Raw genomic sequence first — 16,889 nt, 5'->3', positions numbered from 1 at the left:
GACGATCGAAGAAAGAAAGGACCATACCAAACTCCCAATCCTGGATTTGTCGCGTGAAGAGAACATTCCACTGAATAACACCATTATGTACCACCAAATTATCTTCCACCGTCGCGTCTTTATTCCTTGCTATACTAAAAAGAGCTGGAAAGCATTGCTTCAAGGATTTATCCCCAAACCACCAATCTTGCCAAAAACTAATATTTGATCCATTCCCCACTTCAAAACAAACAAAATTTCGAAATTCCTCCCACCCCCTCCTTATATGTTTCCATACACCTACTCCAAACGAACCCGAAGCCTCTTTCGAACACCACCCTCCTTTTAAACTCTCAAATTTGGCATCAATCACCAAACGCCATAAAGCCTCTCTCTCCCTACCATATCTCCACAACCACTTACCTAAGAGAGCTTGATTGAACTGGATGAAATTGTGAACTCCCAACCCACCTGCATGCAAAGGTGTACAAATCTTGTTCCAATTTACTAGATGAAATTTGGTCTCGTCACCAATGCCACCCCAAAGAAAATCCTTTCGAATTTTATCAAGACGATTAGCCACCCTCACTGGAATAGGAAACAATGATAAGTAATATGTGGGGATGTTTGAGAGCGTACTATTAATAAGAGTCAACCGGGCACCCTTCGACAAATACATCCACTTCCAACCCGCCAACCTCCTTTCCATTTTTTCAATAACACCATTCCAAATAGAGGTGGACTTATAAGAAGCACCCAACGGCAAACCCAAATAAGTCATAGGCAAAGAAGCAACCCGACATCCAAGAAGATTAGCCAGCCTTTCGACATCCTCTACTCCACCAATAGGAACAATTTCTGATTTTCCTAAATTAATTCTCAAGCCAGAAACTGCCTCAAAGCATAAGAAAATACATCTCAGATGTCGAATCTGTTCTTCTTGAGCGCCACAGAAGATCAAAGTGTCATCCGCAAACAGCAGGTGATTCACAACTAAGGCCTCGGAATCCCTGGAACCCACTGAGAACCCTGTCAAATTGCGGCAGTCAGCATCCGACTCAAAGCCTCCATAACCACCACAAACAACAAAGCTCAATTAAATTGAATCAAATTTCAAACTCCCAACCCACCTGCCTTTATTGGAGTACAAATCTTGTGCCAGTTTGCTAAATGGAATTTTACCTCATCCCCATTACCACCCTATAAGAAATCCCACTTAAGTCTCTCAAGTCTAGTAGCTACACTCACAGGAATGGGGAATAACAACAAATAATACATAGGAAGGTTGGAGAGAATACTTTTAATCAGAGTCAGCCGACCATCCTTAGACAAATATAATTTCTTCCAACAAGCTAACTGATATTCCATTTTCTCAATGACTCCATTCCAAATAGAGTAGTTTTATATGAAGCTCCCAATGGCAACCCCAAATATGTCATCAGCAAAGACGCAACGCAACACCAAACGATGTGTGCCAAATTGTTGACATCTTCCACCTCACCTATGGGAACAATTTCTGATTTTCCTAAATTGATCCTCAACCCTGAGGCAGCCTCAAAGCATAAGAAAATAAATCGCAAATTTCGAACATGTTCCGAGAGCGCACCACAAAAAATCAAAGTGCCATCAACAAACAACAAATAATTCACTACCAAATCTTCATTATCCCTAGTCCCCACGGAAAATCCTATCAATAATCCATGGTTCATAGTCACATTCAACATCTAGCTCAACACCTTCATAACCACCACAAACAACAGTGATGAAAGCGGGATCCCCCTGCCTTAATCCAAGAGAACTTGTAAAAAAACCAGCCGGAGTTCCATTCACTAGAATGGAAAATTTTACCGTAGAAATACAAAACTCTATCCAAGCCCTCCATTTCTCCCCAAAACCACACCGCTAAAGCACGTAAAGCAAGAAATCCCAATTAACATGATCATATGCCTTCTCCAAGTCCAACTTGCACAACAACCCAGACTCTCCCAACCTAATTCGACTATCCAAGCATTCATTGGCTATAAGCACCAAATCCAAAATTTGCCGACCTCCAATGAAAGCATTTTGAGAATTGGAAATAATCTTGACCAATACTGACTTGAACCTCTTGGCGAGTACCTTGGATATGATTTTATATCTCCCACCAAACTAATCGGCCTAAAGCCCTTTACATCCACAGCTTCTGTCTTCTTTGGAATCAAAGAAACAAAAGGTTCATTTAAACTCTTCTCAAACTGGCGTCAACTTTGGAATTCTGAAAACACTACCATAAGATCATTTTTCAATACATCCCAACACTTCTATTAAAAAGCCATTGTGAACCCATCCGGTCCCAGCACCTTATCACCATTAAAGCTTCGCACCACCTCCCACACCTCCTGCTCCTCAAACTCTCGTTCTAACCAAGTACTCTCCTCTTCATCTATGGATGAAATGAAAGCCCATCCACAAACATAAGCACCATAAAAGGCACGTAGGCACCATCTTCTACACAATAGCACTTTGCGTACTACCGGTAGTCTACCAACAAGCATACAGGTCGAATACACTTCTAAGCATCACCCAAGACAATCCAAAACAACTTAAGAAGGCAATCCAAATGACATAAGCCACATCACAATGAAGAAGAACATGGTCCATGAACACCCCATTCCTCTTACGCATGCAAAATTTGTCCACCACAATGTGTGCTGCTTCCTGAGGTTCCATGGTGAAAATCTTACCTAGAGCTGCCAATCAAGCGAAAAAGGCCGCCCTCAGAGGAGCCTTAGTCCGCCAAACACTCTTCCAAGGAAAGCAACAGCCTTCACTACAAACCAAGGAACAATAGAAAGATTTAACCTTAAACAACCCTCTTTTGGAGGAGACCCACAACAACTTATCTTCTCTTCCTCGTCTCACTCTAGCTGAATACAACACCCTGAACAATGAGGCAAAGACATCCATTTCTCAGTCATGAGCCGCTCTAGCAAAGTTCATGTTCCATTGATTGGAACCACCATAAAAATCCAAGTGAGCCGCAGTAGAGGCGTCCTTTGCGTAAGCAATGTTATGTAACTTCATTTCACAATATGAACTCAAGAATTTAAAATAAATAAATAATCTTAACTATTGACATAATTGAGAGAAGTCATGGTAACTAGTTGAACAATTGCTGAAAGCTTTATAAACAAAAACAACGCCCATGAAAGAGGCGATATATACTCCATTATAGGCAAGACAAAACCATTTATTTTTATATCTTAAAAAATCTTGTTAAAATATTAATTAAATTATTAAATTCACTACACCTCTTGGGATAATTAGTGATTTAACATAATACGACACCAAAGGCCCTGAGTTCAATCATTAACTCTACAGTTCACCCCATTTCAATTTTTTCATAGGTAAAGCAAATTCATTAAAAGCACAAGGAGCACAACCCAAGCACACAGGACCTATACACGAGAAAAAATCAAGAACGAGAAAAGAGTGCACAAAAATCTACAAAGTTAGAGATATCAAGAAGAGTGTTAATAGAGATCCACTCAAAGAGGGATGTGTGGTGCGGAGAGATGACCCTCAAGGAAGCTTTCCCGGATTTATATAACATTACTCTTGTTAAGGATGCGTCTATTGCCATTAATTTGGACTTCTCTAGTGGATCCCTTCAATGTAATGTTAGCTTTATTCGTACGGCTCATAATTGGGAGATGTATGGCTTGGCCTCCTTCTACACCTTATTGTATTTCCATAGAGAGAGAAGGGATGGGGAAGACAAGCTTTGGTGGGCCCTGTCTCACAAAGGAAAGTTTGGTGTTAGCTCCTTTTACAAGATCCTTGCTTGTAAAGATGCTTTTCCTTTCCCATGAAAAATTATTTGGCGGACCAAGGTCCCTTTGAAAGTGGCTTTTTTCTACTTGGTCGGCTGCTATAGGGAAGATTCTTACCATAAATAATCTTAAGAAGAGGCATGTTATCGTGGTCGATAGGTGCTGCTTATACAAATAGAATGGAGAGTCAGTGGACCATCTTCTGCTCCATTGTGAGGTTGTTTGTGTCTTATGGAATGCTATCTTCAGCTGCTTTGGGATGTCCTGAGTTATGCCTAATCGGGTGGTTGATTTGTTTGTTTGCTTGTGGACGGGTGGTCGCTCTATGAGTGTTGTTGTGTGGAAAATGGTCTTCTTGCCTTATGTGGTGTTTGTGGAGGGAACAAAATGACAGAATTACGAGAACCAAGAAATGACGTTGGAGGAGCTCAGGTTCTTTTTCTTTTATTCTCTTTTTACTTGGACAACTGTGTTTTAGCTCCCTTAGTGATTAGTTTTAATGATTTTCTTGTACCTTTTTCTTCTTCTATTTAGGAGTACTCTTGTATATTTCTTGTGTACTAAGGTTGCACCCTTCTAAGCTTTTTGAAATAATACATTCCTTATCAAAAAAAAAAAAAAAAACAAAGTTGTAGCTCTGAACTCGTCTTCTTACAATCCTTAAAAATCCAAGCATTCCTTTCTTTCCAAATGTTAGGCATGTACAGACGAGGAGGTTATACCCGCCTCGTAACCACTAACCGCATAACTGCTTTTGAAAGCGGTTAGGCAGAGGCAGTTAGCGGTTTTACGAGTAGCCGGAGGGGGTTAGTAACCACTAACCACCTACCCTTATATATATATATATTAAAATATGTATATATGGCATGTGTGTGTGTGTTACACTAATATATATTATATATATTAAAATATATATGTTTGTGTGTGTGTGTATTTATATATATAACTACCAGGATGACATGTCGCCGTTTCATTACAATTTAAACCTAAAAACCCTAATTTGATCTCAATTCACACTCCCGTCTCCTGCTCACAATCGTTCTCAATTCTCACACTCACAATCTCTTGAGTCTCAATCTGCTCAGCCTCTCAACTCTCAAGTTGTCGTCGCACCGCCGCTGCGTCACAGCTCCAGCACTCAGCAGTGTAGTCGTGGCCTGTGTAGCGACTAGCCGTGTATCAACTTAGATTATTAGATTTTGCACTTTTTTTTCCTCTTTTCCACGGATTTTTGAATTTTTTGTTTGTAATAGAATATCAGCTACATTTGATTCTTTAGTATCTAATAAGCGATTATTGAATAGTTTTTGGTTAAGAATCTAAACCAGATCTGTGGGTGCATATTGATTTGTTCTTGCAGAAGGTTGTACTGAACTTTCTGGTTTCTGTTTGATTTACTCGGATTAATCAATTTGTCTATGATTATATAAGGTCCAAAAGCCCTTATTATTTTTTTAAAGAAAAAATTAAAACCGGCCCAAAAGTTCTAAAAATCCACTTATAAAAAGTGGTTTTCAAACCGCCAGTTATAGGTTTTAATAACTGCTAAGCGCCTCAGCGGAGCAGTTGCGGTTGTTAAAATTCAATAACTGCATTAGGCGGTTGTGGTTGTGGTTTTAGCCAATAACAGTTAACCGTAACTGCTTGCACAGGCCTACCAAATGCACCAAATTAAATACGGGATAACATTCCAAACAATATTAGAATCACTCCGACAAAACCTTCCTTTCCAACATGCCAAGAGCTCCACCACCCATCCACTCTATTCCAAACATCTGAGAAACCAAATTCCACAACTCTCTTGCAATATCACTATTAAGAAAGAGGTGATCAAAACTTCCCCCCCTCTTTTTACACATATAACACCAATCCATCACTATAATGCAATGCTTGCGTAGATTATCCATTGTGAGAATTTTTCATAAAGATGTTGTCCAAGTGAAGAAAGACACCCTCAAAGGAACCATAAAACTCTGGATGCTCTTCCAAGGGAATGAGCAATCAATGTTGGGAAAGAAAACTTTGTAAAAGTTTTGACCTCAAAAGATCGTCTTTCCAAAGGAATTGAACATAAATTATCTTCATCTCCCCGACCCATGCTAACGAAATACAAATTCCACCTCCCGATCATGCACCAATCTGATAAAATCCATGTCCCATTGCATCTCGTCATTGTGACCAAATGTGTGGTCAACCACCATAGCATCCCTACTCCTTGCAATGCAAAATAATTCCAAAAAGGTTTTCTTCAAAGAATGATCCACACACCACACGTCATCCCAAAACCTAGCTCAAAAGCCATCACCCACCTCGATACAAACAAAAGGCATCCTAGCCCCTCCTAATATATTTCCAAAGACTCACCTCATATGGCCCAGTTACAACATTTGAGCACCAACCACCCACCAAACTACCATTTCTTTACACACTACTTGTTGCCAAAAACCCTCTCTCTCCACAACATCCCTCCATAACCATTATCCCAAAAGAGCCTAATTGACAATGAGCAAACTCCTAATTCCCAAAACTCTAAGATGAAAGGGAGTTCATCATTATTTAAATTAAATATTTCACGTGTTGAGTCTCACTTATTGAGGGGAGTTTGAGCCCACACATAAGGAGAAGTGTTAGAATATTAATTAAATTATTAAATTCACTATTTCCTATCTGCTTAAGCTTTTTGGATAATTGGCGATTTAATAAATCTCAAACTACTGATAAACCAAAAACCATAAGAGAAAATCTCATCCTTTAGAAGCACATAGAGATTCTATGGCGCAGAGAGGGAGAGAACCTAAACTTACTTGATTTTCCAGATTGATTAATCTTTACTTGATACCAAACACACGGAACATTTCGGGACTTTTGTATGTATTCGTATGCCCTGTCATGAAGAAATGTTTTGGATAGTTATGATTATAGACGTCAAACTATGTCTTAAAGTTACAAATGAACAAAGGTCAAGAGCACAAAATCTTACTTGTCAACTTGCATAAGCCCTTGTCCAGTGGTTAGTTTATCTTCGGGCAATCCACCTACGGGAACAGCCGTATTCTCAAGAGCCTTCCTTAAACTATAGGGGCTCACAGGAATGCACTCAACCTGCTTAGAAAATATCAAATATCAGAAGCTTCATCATAACTAGCAGCAGGATGACACAGACAAAATCATGACTAAAAGTACTCCAAATCAAAAGACCTTCATTGCACTCAAGAGTAACGCAATTCCCCCACAGGCAGATGGAGATGCCATTGATGTTCCATTCATGAGCATTCGTCGCTGAAGAGTCCATGTAGGAACAGGAGCAACAGCCCCACCAGGAGCACTTACACAGACACCAAGATCTCCATCAGTCGTTGGCCCTCGGCTGGACCTGCATGCAGTTTAAGCCAATTATACTTCACTTAAATACAAGCTAGAACAGAGACCTAAGGGCATCAAAAGCAGGGAACTCATGTTATAAGCTCAAAGCCAGACAAAATAAGTTTATTACCAAGTGTACTCGAGCCCTTCACTAGGAGGTTCAACCACACAATGAGCACCAGCAGCCATTGCAGGAGAGACATAAGCACCAACTCCGATAATGCTTGAAGTAGTACCACCAGGTGCACCGACAGTGCTCAATGCCGGCCCACTATTGCCAGCACTACTCACAAATATCAGACGATGCTTATTCACCACCTAAATTTCAAACCAACAGACGTTTATAGCATATTAGAGAGCATGAAAGACAAAAGAAGGAAAAGAATAAACAAAAATAACCATCCCACATGAGTTCACAAGGTTAAGATTTGATACTTCATTAACAAGGTCAACAAATCGACCATAATCTGGCAATAATGCAGGTTCTCCATAGCTCATGTTGATGAGATCACACTTATGCTGCAAAAAGTGTTGGCCATGGTTATGAAGTATTATATATAACATAACAAATCTTGAATGTAATTCACTTGCAGTGCATAATACAGTAAAAAGCACACATGCACTCACGCACGCATCCAACTACCCCCCCCTTCCTCTTAGCAAAACACAAAAATCATTCCAAATGTTGTTCATTGTAGATAAATATGTAATCAATATAAATAAACCATAAGGCACCTCCACAGCAGCTATCAAAGCCCGAGTCAAGCCAGTCCCTGTCTCCATGGAACCTAAGCGTGAATCTCCAATTTTACAAGAAATTAACTGTGCTCCAGGCGCAACACCATTCAACAAGGACTCCTAAAAACAAGCACATACAACAGAAGGTATAACGGGTCACTGTATAAAAAGAAAAAAAAAATGCAGTGGATGGCTAAACATAAGAAGAATTTATCTGATGGCACCTTTGGATGGAAAGCAGTAGCAATGCCAGCAACATGAGTGCCATGAGGGGAGCAATCTGTCACAATACTCAAAATTTTCCCTTCGTCATACACATTAACAACGAATGTACAGGCATCTAATTTGCTAAACACACCGAACTTCCGTTCAATCCTGTACATTTAGATTCTATAGAGTTAAAAACATTCAAATAGTAAGATCTATAAAGTCCAACATCACCAACTATAGACAATTAATTGAAAATTAGAACACCAAACAGGAATAAGTAAATAATTGCTAAAAAATAGAAAAACAATCGGACTTCAAGGATGATAAAATATTTGATTCAGTGCCTAATAATCCAACATACAAAATTTCATATACCATGTGTGATACCCCAGCTCATTTCCTAATAGGAAGATTTTGGGGAATTAAGCTAAGTTGGATTAAAATATTGAAGTTAAATTTATCAAATGTGTCCCCTATTATAAAGTCAGATTATGATTTACCAATTTATGGTACATCAAAGCATTGGTAAATCGTATATATTATAAAATTATCAAATGAAGTGATAATAATTGGTAAATCATATATGTCTTCTTGCAGTAGGTTGAAGGCAAGCTCCTTTGCTTCTCTCTCCAACTGGTTAATTATGTTGTCTTGTACATAAACAAAAAAGGGTTCTCAATTAGATGAAGAGGAAATTTCAACTTCTTTGATTAGCATTGTCCAACTGTTGGTTTCAAAAGGTGAGACTCGATCTATTACCTGCAAGGAAGTTCCTCTTGTAGTTTTGGTCAAGGGGTTGGCCAATATTGTGACATATGTCACATTATGATTGATGTCGATGTGGCCCTTAACGAAATCTGTCAATTTCTCTAATTGCAGTGACTTATTTATTTATTTTTATTTTTATTTTGGTCACTTTTAAAACTTTTTTTGATAAGTAAGAGTAATATCATTACACTTTTCAAAACTCAGGAAGCAATTTGTAAAAACCTCAAACCACAGGGACCACCAATTTTGCATTTATCCCATTTTTAAATGTGCTAATCTGAGAGATCTCAAAGGGTACTCAGCACTATTTCAAAGTTGGGGGCAAACATGTAATATAATAATCTTCAGCAACTTCAAGTTTCCATATTTTGATGCTCGTCTAAAAAAAAAAAAGAGTTAAGTTCAATTCGACCAAGGTTTCATTGCTTATTGTGTAAAATACTCCCTAAAATATTTTATGCTTGGTACAATAGATGATTGTAAGAATGATTTATAATAGTTTTGAAAAGTATCTTTTGGTTTTGCTTTGAAAAACTATTACGATGTTATATAAAAGTGGAAAGTTTCTTCTTCTTTTTTTAATGGGATCCACATTTTAAAAGTGTTTTGTGTTTTAAAAAATGTTTTTAATTTTGACCATTACCAAACAAGTTTAATGAAAACGTTTTCATAATAAAAAATAAAAAATAAAATGAAAAAAAAACCAAACCCAGATTTAAAATAAAATAAATAATAATAATAATAATAATAATAATAATATAATAAAAAATAAAAAAACTGAGATTTAGTCATAATTTTCTAAAAGGTTCCAAGTACTCACCCTTCTCATCTCTCTATTTTTCTCTCCCTCTTCCTCTCACCTTTTTGCCATCTTCTTGTCATATCCTATCCTCTCAAGATCTTATATTTGTTAAATTATTTTTGTTTTAAATTCTCAAAACAATATATTTACAAACAACCAAAAACACAAAAGCAGTTTTTACTTTTATGTCACATCAGAACACTTTTTCAAACCAAAAACAACAAACGCTCCTCAAGACGCTTTTACAAATATACATTGTTTTCACCTCTTTTATATTACTATCACCATTACCTTCCTTCCCCTCTTGCTCCCCAATTGGATTCCCATTTTTTAATCCTTCCCCATGTCGGGATTCCTTAATCTCACATAAAAAAAGATGATTCATGTCACCACCATCAAGCCCACTACTATCTTTTACCTTGTGATTTATATAATATCATGTCATAATATTAGAATTTGATCATTATCGATTCATTTGAAAATTTTAAATATATACGATTTACCAATGCTTCGATGTACCATAAAGTTCTTATCCCAAATTTGTCATTGGTAAATGCTTCAATTTACCAATGATGAAGGGAAAGATAGACAATTCGAGGACAAAGAAAGAACCATTGAGGAGCTCATTTCTTTTTTCTTTTAATCTTTGTACTCTTGGACGACTGTGTTCCTTGCTCCTTTAGTGATCAGTTATAGTGATTTTCTTGTATTATTTTCCTCTTCTTCTTAGTTGTCGTTCTTGTATACTCCTTGTGTACTTGATCGCACTTTGCGCTTTTAATGAAATTTTTCTTACTCATAAAAAAAAAAAAAAATGATGAAGGGAGAATTAGAAATCTGGTCATTAAAGAATTGGTAAATCGTATATATAATTTTATAATATATACGATTTACCAATTTCTTCATTGTTTTCGAAAGCCATGGCATGCAGGCAATCGTATGATACCAACTAAGAGAATCCTAGGGTTCTATGAATTGTACATGAAGAAATTGAGAAAAAAAAAAAAGGAAAAAAAAAAAAGAAGAGAGAGAGAGAGAGAGAGAAGAGAGATCACTTCAAGGGGATCTAAACTCCTAGATCTCTTTGAGATGATCTAACCCTCTAAGACCGTTTTAATTTACTGCTTGAAAAATAAGCCCATAGGACACTACAATTTGTAGATCTCTCAAAACTCCTAATACCTAATGAACAAGAATTGCTACTTATTAATGCACAAATATTTCAACCCAAAAATTATGAGATCATATCAGAAAGCTTTAATTTTTATTTTTGAAATAATAAGCCCATAGGGAACTACAATTTATAGACCTCCCAAAGTTCCTAGTCCTTAATGGACAAGGTCTCAAATAAATGCAAGTAAGGAATTTTAATGCCTACTGGACAGGTCTCATTATTAATTGATAATGGCAAATAAGGACTTCTTATCCCTAACAGACAAAAATTCCTATTTATTAATGCATAATTATTTAAGCCCAAAAATCATGGGATCATACCGTAGGAGACATATCATATTCTTGCAAAGGGACTAAACTATGACTGAAGAGGAAAGGTTATAGTTTACTAGGGGGTCAGTTTATCATTTCAACGTCCCAAGTTAAATAGAAGATGTCTCTTTTATCTCCATTGCATTTGGAAGATCATTGGAACATCACAAGCTACGTGGTACACAAACTCCAAGGGCAGGACAATCAAAAGCTGGATATTTGGCAAACGAGCATATACTATAAAAGACAAGGATCATTTATTTCTGAAATGCACATTCTCATTGAGTTGTTTATCAGGTTATTAGCATTTATTTGTTGTAATTTTGTGGTTCAAGAACCTGTTAGGGAAACCCTTCCTCTTTCTTTGTAATTCTTCATGGTTTCTGTGAGTCTGGAGGGTCTACCACACAGCAATTCTTTTTTTTGATAAGTAAGAAAACTTTATTAAAGAAAGCATAAGACGCCCCTAAGTACACAGGAACAACCAAAGCTAACCCGCAAAAACTCACAACACCAAGCCTCCAAAAAATGAAAAAACCAAAATCAAACTACAAAAGGACCCAACTAAGAACAAGACTACCCACTACCCGCCAAGCCACAACAAGCCTACAACATGTGTGCCTTGCCTTTCCTACGCCCAGAGGAAATCTTCGAGTCGCCGTAATTGATGGAGCTATGCAAATTGTGAAACTCCCTTTATCCTTTAGACTTCTGGCGCGCAATCAACTGGAATTCCTCTTCTATGGCATCCCGAATAGCCATGGCCTCCTCCCCAAAATCCCCATCCATTACCCAATCTAAGGGCAATTCATCCCAATAATCATCTTCCATACCACCCAGCATTTCTATAACCTAAAGTACACCTTTTCAATTGTACCTCCTCCATACAACTAGTAGCCAACACACTCCTACCCCTTCTCTTTCTCATTTCTCCAAAGACAAAGATCAGAAAAGGCAAATTTCAGGTGCTCTATCGGAAAAAAGAAGGAAAGAATTTTTAATCACCTTCTCATCCACTGCGAGTATACTTCGGCTCTCTGGCAATTGACCCTTAATCCTTTTGGAGTCTCGTGGGTTATGCCTAACAACATCCAAAAACTTCATTGCTGGAAAGTTTAAGGGAGGGGACATGCCAAAGAGGCTATCTAGAAAATTATTCATGCCCTCTTAATGTGGAGCATTTGGAGAGAAAGAAATCGTCGTATTTTCAAGGATAGTGAGACAAGCATGCTCTTTCTAAAATCTTTCTTTTTGAGATCTGTATTGGGTTGGGTTCTTGTTAATGTTCCTAACTTTGTCTCTACAAATCTAGTTGATTTGATTAGTTTTTTACATTGTAATAACTTATAGGGTTGAGTCCATATTGTATACTCTTCGTGTACGTGGGTTTAACCCTTTTTTTCTCAATAAGATCTGAATTATTCATCAAAAAATATATATATATATAACAGGAACTATTAGTGATATGCTGAAATGGAAGACGCATATCACTTAGATGAGCATTTTCAAACATTTTTTATATTTCTATTCACTTCCTTTCAACATCATCCTACTTCTGCTTAATGAAGAATCTTCTGAACACATGCTACAGTCACAAGTGACAAAGCATACCTGTAATTAGTTAGGGGTACAAAGTTAGCAAGTTTCCCACAATCTGGGTCATCCTCAAGACTCTGTGTGTCAAGAGCAACCCTCCATACTTCTCCGTCATGCCACACAACAGCATCAATGACAGGCCCCTTGTCATCAAAGCTCTAAAACATAGAAACATCACGACTTAGTAACAATGGAAACTCAGGGGGAAAAACATTAAGATACTTGGCACCCACTTCAGCTTGCTTTTGTAGAATATCAACTCTGTTTTGGAGGTCTTCACGAGCCCTTTTCAGGTTTGCATCCTCCACTTTAGTATGTTTCTAGAAAGATAATATCATAGTAAGTTACATAAAGATGAGAGGAAACACAGCATGCGATGCAAGCACGGTGAAACATATCTAGAAACATTATAGTTGAATAGTTGGCAAATAGGCTTCTACAGACTTTATCATTTGATAGAGAAATTTGACCGCGGATGCATTTACAATTTTACAATATTCCATCATTCTATATCGTTAGCCAAAGGAATGAACTGCATCTCAAAAGCTAAACGAACTCTAGTTGAATTATCATAGCCTTGTCTTTGCATGAAACAATGGAAAAAAAAAAAAAAAAAAAAAAAAAAAAAAAAAAAAAGCTAATATTTCCAATCCAGCAAGAATGGATGAAAGGGACAAAAAAAGGGGGGGTAAAGGAACCTGCAGCCCACAAAAAAAATAAAAAAAAAATTAAATAATTATTAAATCAAATCAAATCAAATATATAAAGACACAATCCAAGTCCACAGGAAGACGAATTCTACATGAAAAAATGAAACTAAGTTCTACAAATTAATTAACGCTCCTGTGAACACAATATTCTCAGTATGATTTAAAAGCACAAATTGTGTGACTGAGATATACATACTTCAAATATAAGCTTTATGCTAAAAAAAATTAAAAAGCAGATAGTGCAGCCACCTGGTCAAATTCATCAAGAAGCTTAACGGCCTTAGCAATTTCTTCCTTGTTCTTTTCATCCCACTTTTTCTTTCTTTCTTTCTGTCAAGATAAAAAGGGGGGCCAGGGGGGAAGAATGTGGTATAACTTCAGTAAGGCTTGAGATAAAAAGAGTGCAGTTTATAATCGGCCAAACGGATCATAACAGGCAATGCTTACCTTCAACCGAGAAGTCAATGTGTTCGTAAATAGCTCATACACCAACTTATAACCCACATGCCATTCACCAGAAGGGTTTTTCCATGAAGAATTGACAACCAAAGAAGCCCCTACAAAATTTATTGTTCAAACCCAAGCGGGATAGTTTCAGGAACAGAACCTGGCTCAAAATCTAGAGATGTTCCCATTCCAAATTTCAAAGAGGCAACATCCTTTAGCAGCTAAAGATACTTCACTAGTTGACAGCATAGGAGTAAAATATAGGCATCATTCATTATTTCTGCCATTTACCACAGGGAATGCTCCAGGTGTGAAGAATAGGGTTCAGATACAGAATTTGATGTAGGTCCTAAAGGGCAAGCAGTTTCTGCCATGTACATCAGGGAACACTCCACATATATTGCATTTATAAAGGTCATGCACGTTATACAAGCTGGGGCTGTATCGATTGTTCAATTCACGCACGCATATATAAAGTGACTAAAACTATGTTTTATTTCGACCTACAACATTTGCTGGCGGAAAATGACTAATTTTCCGATGTTTGGCTAAAACCCCAAAAAAATTGATCTGAAAACATTATACGCTATGGGCTTGTGTTCAAATCATTAACCAACACAACTGCTGGCCACCACAACCCAGTAGCAAAGTCAAGAACGTTGCCAACCACCATGAAGAACGAGTAGAAAGCATTGTCAGTGCACATCTTTTTTGATCATTTCCAGCAAGATCAATGAGGAGCACACGGCAAGAGCCTTGCAACATGTTGGTGACCTTAAGGATCTTGAAACCAACAACGCAGGCACAGATTCCATGGATTTGTCTACAGGGTTGCCCAAGCCGTGACCGAGGTCGGCAACATGGCATACGAAGAAGACAACAATGGCATCGAGGGAGGGAGGAGACAGCAATGAAGGGGCAGCGGCAACCCAAATCGATGAGGTAGCTGCCGATGGGCTAGAAAATAGCAATGCCTTAAGAGAGAAGCTTTAAAAGCGTAAAATATTTTCCGCCCATTTTGCTTAGTTTTCCGTTGATCAGGTAAAATGTTTATGTTGACTAAGATTTTGAACTACACCAAACAACAAAAATTTTGTGCTTATAACCAAAGACTATTCGTTAATATCATAACATCAACCTGAAGCTCCACGAATACAACCGCCCTCATCAACTTTCACCACCTTTGATGTATCAACATCTCCACTCCCGGTGCTGAAAAAAGAAAATCCCAGATCAAACATTGTCTAGAAGAAATTCAAAAAGACCATTTGTATGCTCAAGCAGCTTTATAAATACCAATCAAGGACATCTAGGATTTTCGGCTTCCCATCCGAGGTAACTTGCAGCCCAGCCGCAGCTGGATCAACACCAGAATCTGAAAACAAACCATTCTTATAATTTCAATAGCTATGACAGATACATGGACCAGTAAAACCACAATAAGTAGAGTTCAAACGATTACACCTACTCTAAAAAAAAAAAAATCGTCCCTGGTTCTCTATATTGTCTCGGCAATATCAGAACAAACTGAACTATAATGTGCAGCAAATTTGGGTTTTACTATGCATCCATAAATACATACTAAAAATTAAATTAACTGAATTTGAAGGGGAAAACCCCGAAAAGAAATCCTTTTCGTTTTTTAAATTCAATTCACCAACCAAGCTTCAGTCCCCCTGAGTCCCTGACCGCCTCATTTCCCGAAAACTTGTTCTAGAATTTGAATCTTTTCTCTTCCTTTCTTTGGAACGAAACAGAAATTATCAGAGATTTATACCGAAGATCGCGATGAGAACGCCGCGGCCGTCGTACGCCGGGTGAGCCTCGATGAAGCGGTCGGCGGCAATCTCTTTCTTGGGCATGAGGGAGGCCAAGAAGGTCGACTCGTTCAGCTTGAAGTTACGCAAACGCGCATTGTCGTCCCCGCTGGTATCACCAAGAGAAGAGCAAGGCATCGCCCTAACCCTACAACCACTACCACCACTCCACTCGCTCTTTCTTGCTCTTCTTCCTGTGCTGGGCGCCCTTCTAATTATGAGCGAGAGAAATGCAGTTGTGTAAAGCGAAGGAGGGGGGCAGGGTAAAACGGTGAGTTTCATTAATGTGGGGTTTTGCATGCTTTTTGTGAGAGGGTGGGTTTGGTAATTTCGACGGATGGTGGCGGGGGTGGTGTGCTGGTGCAGGGAATGGAGGACTCGGGAGAGCCGGTGCTGGGCGGGCGTGGGTTTGGTTGGATCGTTTGGATATGGTATGGATGGCCAGGTACTCGTTTGTTGTGAAATTACATGGTTTGTCCTTGCACGTAACGTATGACATCCATGTCCCTTTGTGAAAAATGTGCCCCGGACCGGAATTCCAATCATAGCGTGGGACCGGTTTAGTGCGCCCGGCTTTATCAAAGCAACTGCATGTAATTAGTACAAACGGATGCTTTCCATTTCGAATGAATTGAAAGGGTCGGTCGGTGAAAAAAGTAAGGATAAAATTGTCTAAAAATTTAAAATAACAATTTTATTCATAATTATTATACTAACGAGCTCTTTCTTATTTCAAATGAAATGGAAATGATCTATTCTCATAACGAACAATAATTGTGCACAACATGTAAACAACTGTAGATATATGAAGTGGGATTTATGTGGTGGGAGATTGGGAATGTGGAACTCACTTCATGAGTTCTACTCGATGTGTCTACACTCCTGCATAATATGTGTACAACTTGCAGAGTTATTTTTTTTTTGTAATTAGTTAGACCTCATCATCCTCTCTAAATAAAGCAATTAGAAAATTTGGGAGGGAATCATGTGGACAAAGAATACCGTATCAAGAATAAAAAAAAAAAAAGAATATCGCATCAGTTCTCTCTTTTTAGGCTGCATTATGAAGGGAACATTCTTGTTGGGATAACATTATTATTGATTTTTCATGTAAAGAAAAGTTTTTTCTCCAAGTTCTGCTTAATTTGTATTCAATTTTAAC

At 37.9% G+C, this 16,889-nt stretch overlaps 1 protein-coding gene across 1 annotated transcript in view; it reads right to left on the bottom strand.

The window, feature by feature from the left end:
• Positions 1-16,085, bottom strand: part of LOC133861715 (tripeptidyl-peptidase 2) — a 45,354-nt gene extending 29,269 nt beyond the window's left edge. Inside the window, exons 1-14 of the mRNA XM_062297511.1 lie at positions 15,688-16,085; positions 15,207-15,285; positions 15,049-15,122; positions 13,911-14,020; positions 13,713-13,793; positions 12,987-13,073; positions 12,769-12,911; positions 8,117-8,267; positions 7,890-8,012; positions 7,590-7,673; positions 7,285-7,472; positions 6,990-7,164; positions 6,772-6,893; positions 6,596-6,675 (exon numbers count right to left, since the gene is read on the bottom strand). Coding sequence (XP_062153495.1) covers positions 6,596-6,675; positions 6,772-6,893; positions 6,990-7,164; positions 7,285-7,472; positions 7,590-7,673; positions 7,890-8,012; positions 8,117-8,267; positions 12,769-12,911; positions 12,987-13,073; positions 13,713-13,793; positions 13,911-14,020; positions 15,049-15,122; positions 15,207-15,285; positions 15,688-16,027 — 1,837 coding nt within the window. The 5' untranslated portion in view covers positions 16,028-16,085. The remainder of the gene's footprint in view (positions 1-6,595; positions 6,676-6,771; positions 6,894-6,989; positions 7,165-7,284; positions 7,473-7,589; positions 7,674-7,889; positions 8,013-8,116; positions 8,268-12,768; positions 12,912-12,986; positions 13,074-13,712; positions 13,794-13,910; positions 14,021-15,048; positions 15,123-15,206; positions 15,286-15,687) is intronic.
• Positions 16,086-16,889: the final 804 nt, after the last annotated feature.

Source organism: Alnus glutinosa, chromosome 2, assembly GCF_958979055.1.
Source record: "Alnus glutinosa chromosome 2, dhAlnGlut1.1, whole genome shotgun sequence".
Lineage (NCBI taxonomy): Eukaryota > Viridiplantae > Streptophyta > Magnoliopsida > Fagales > Betulaceae > Alnus > Alnus glutinosa.
Note: the sequence above shows the minus strand (reverse complement) of the source record. Positions and strands in the feature narration are given on the sequence as shown.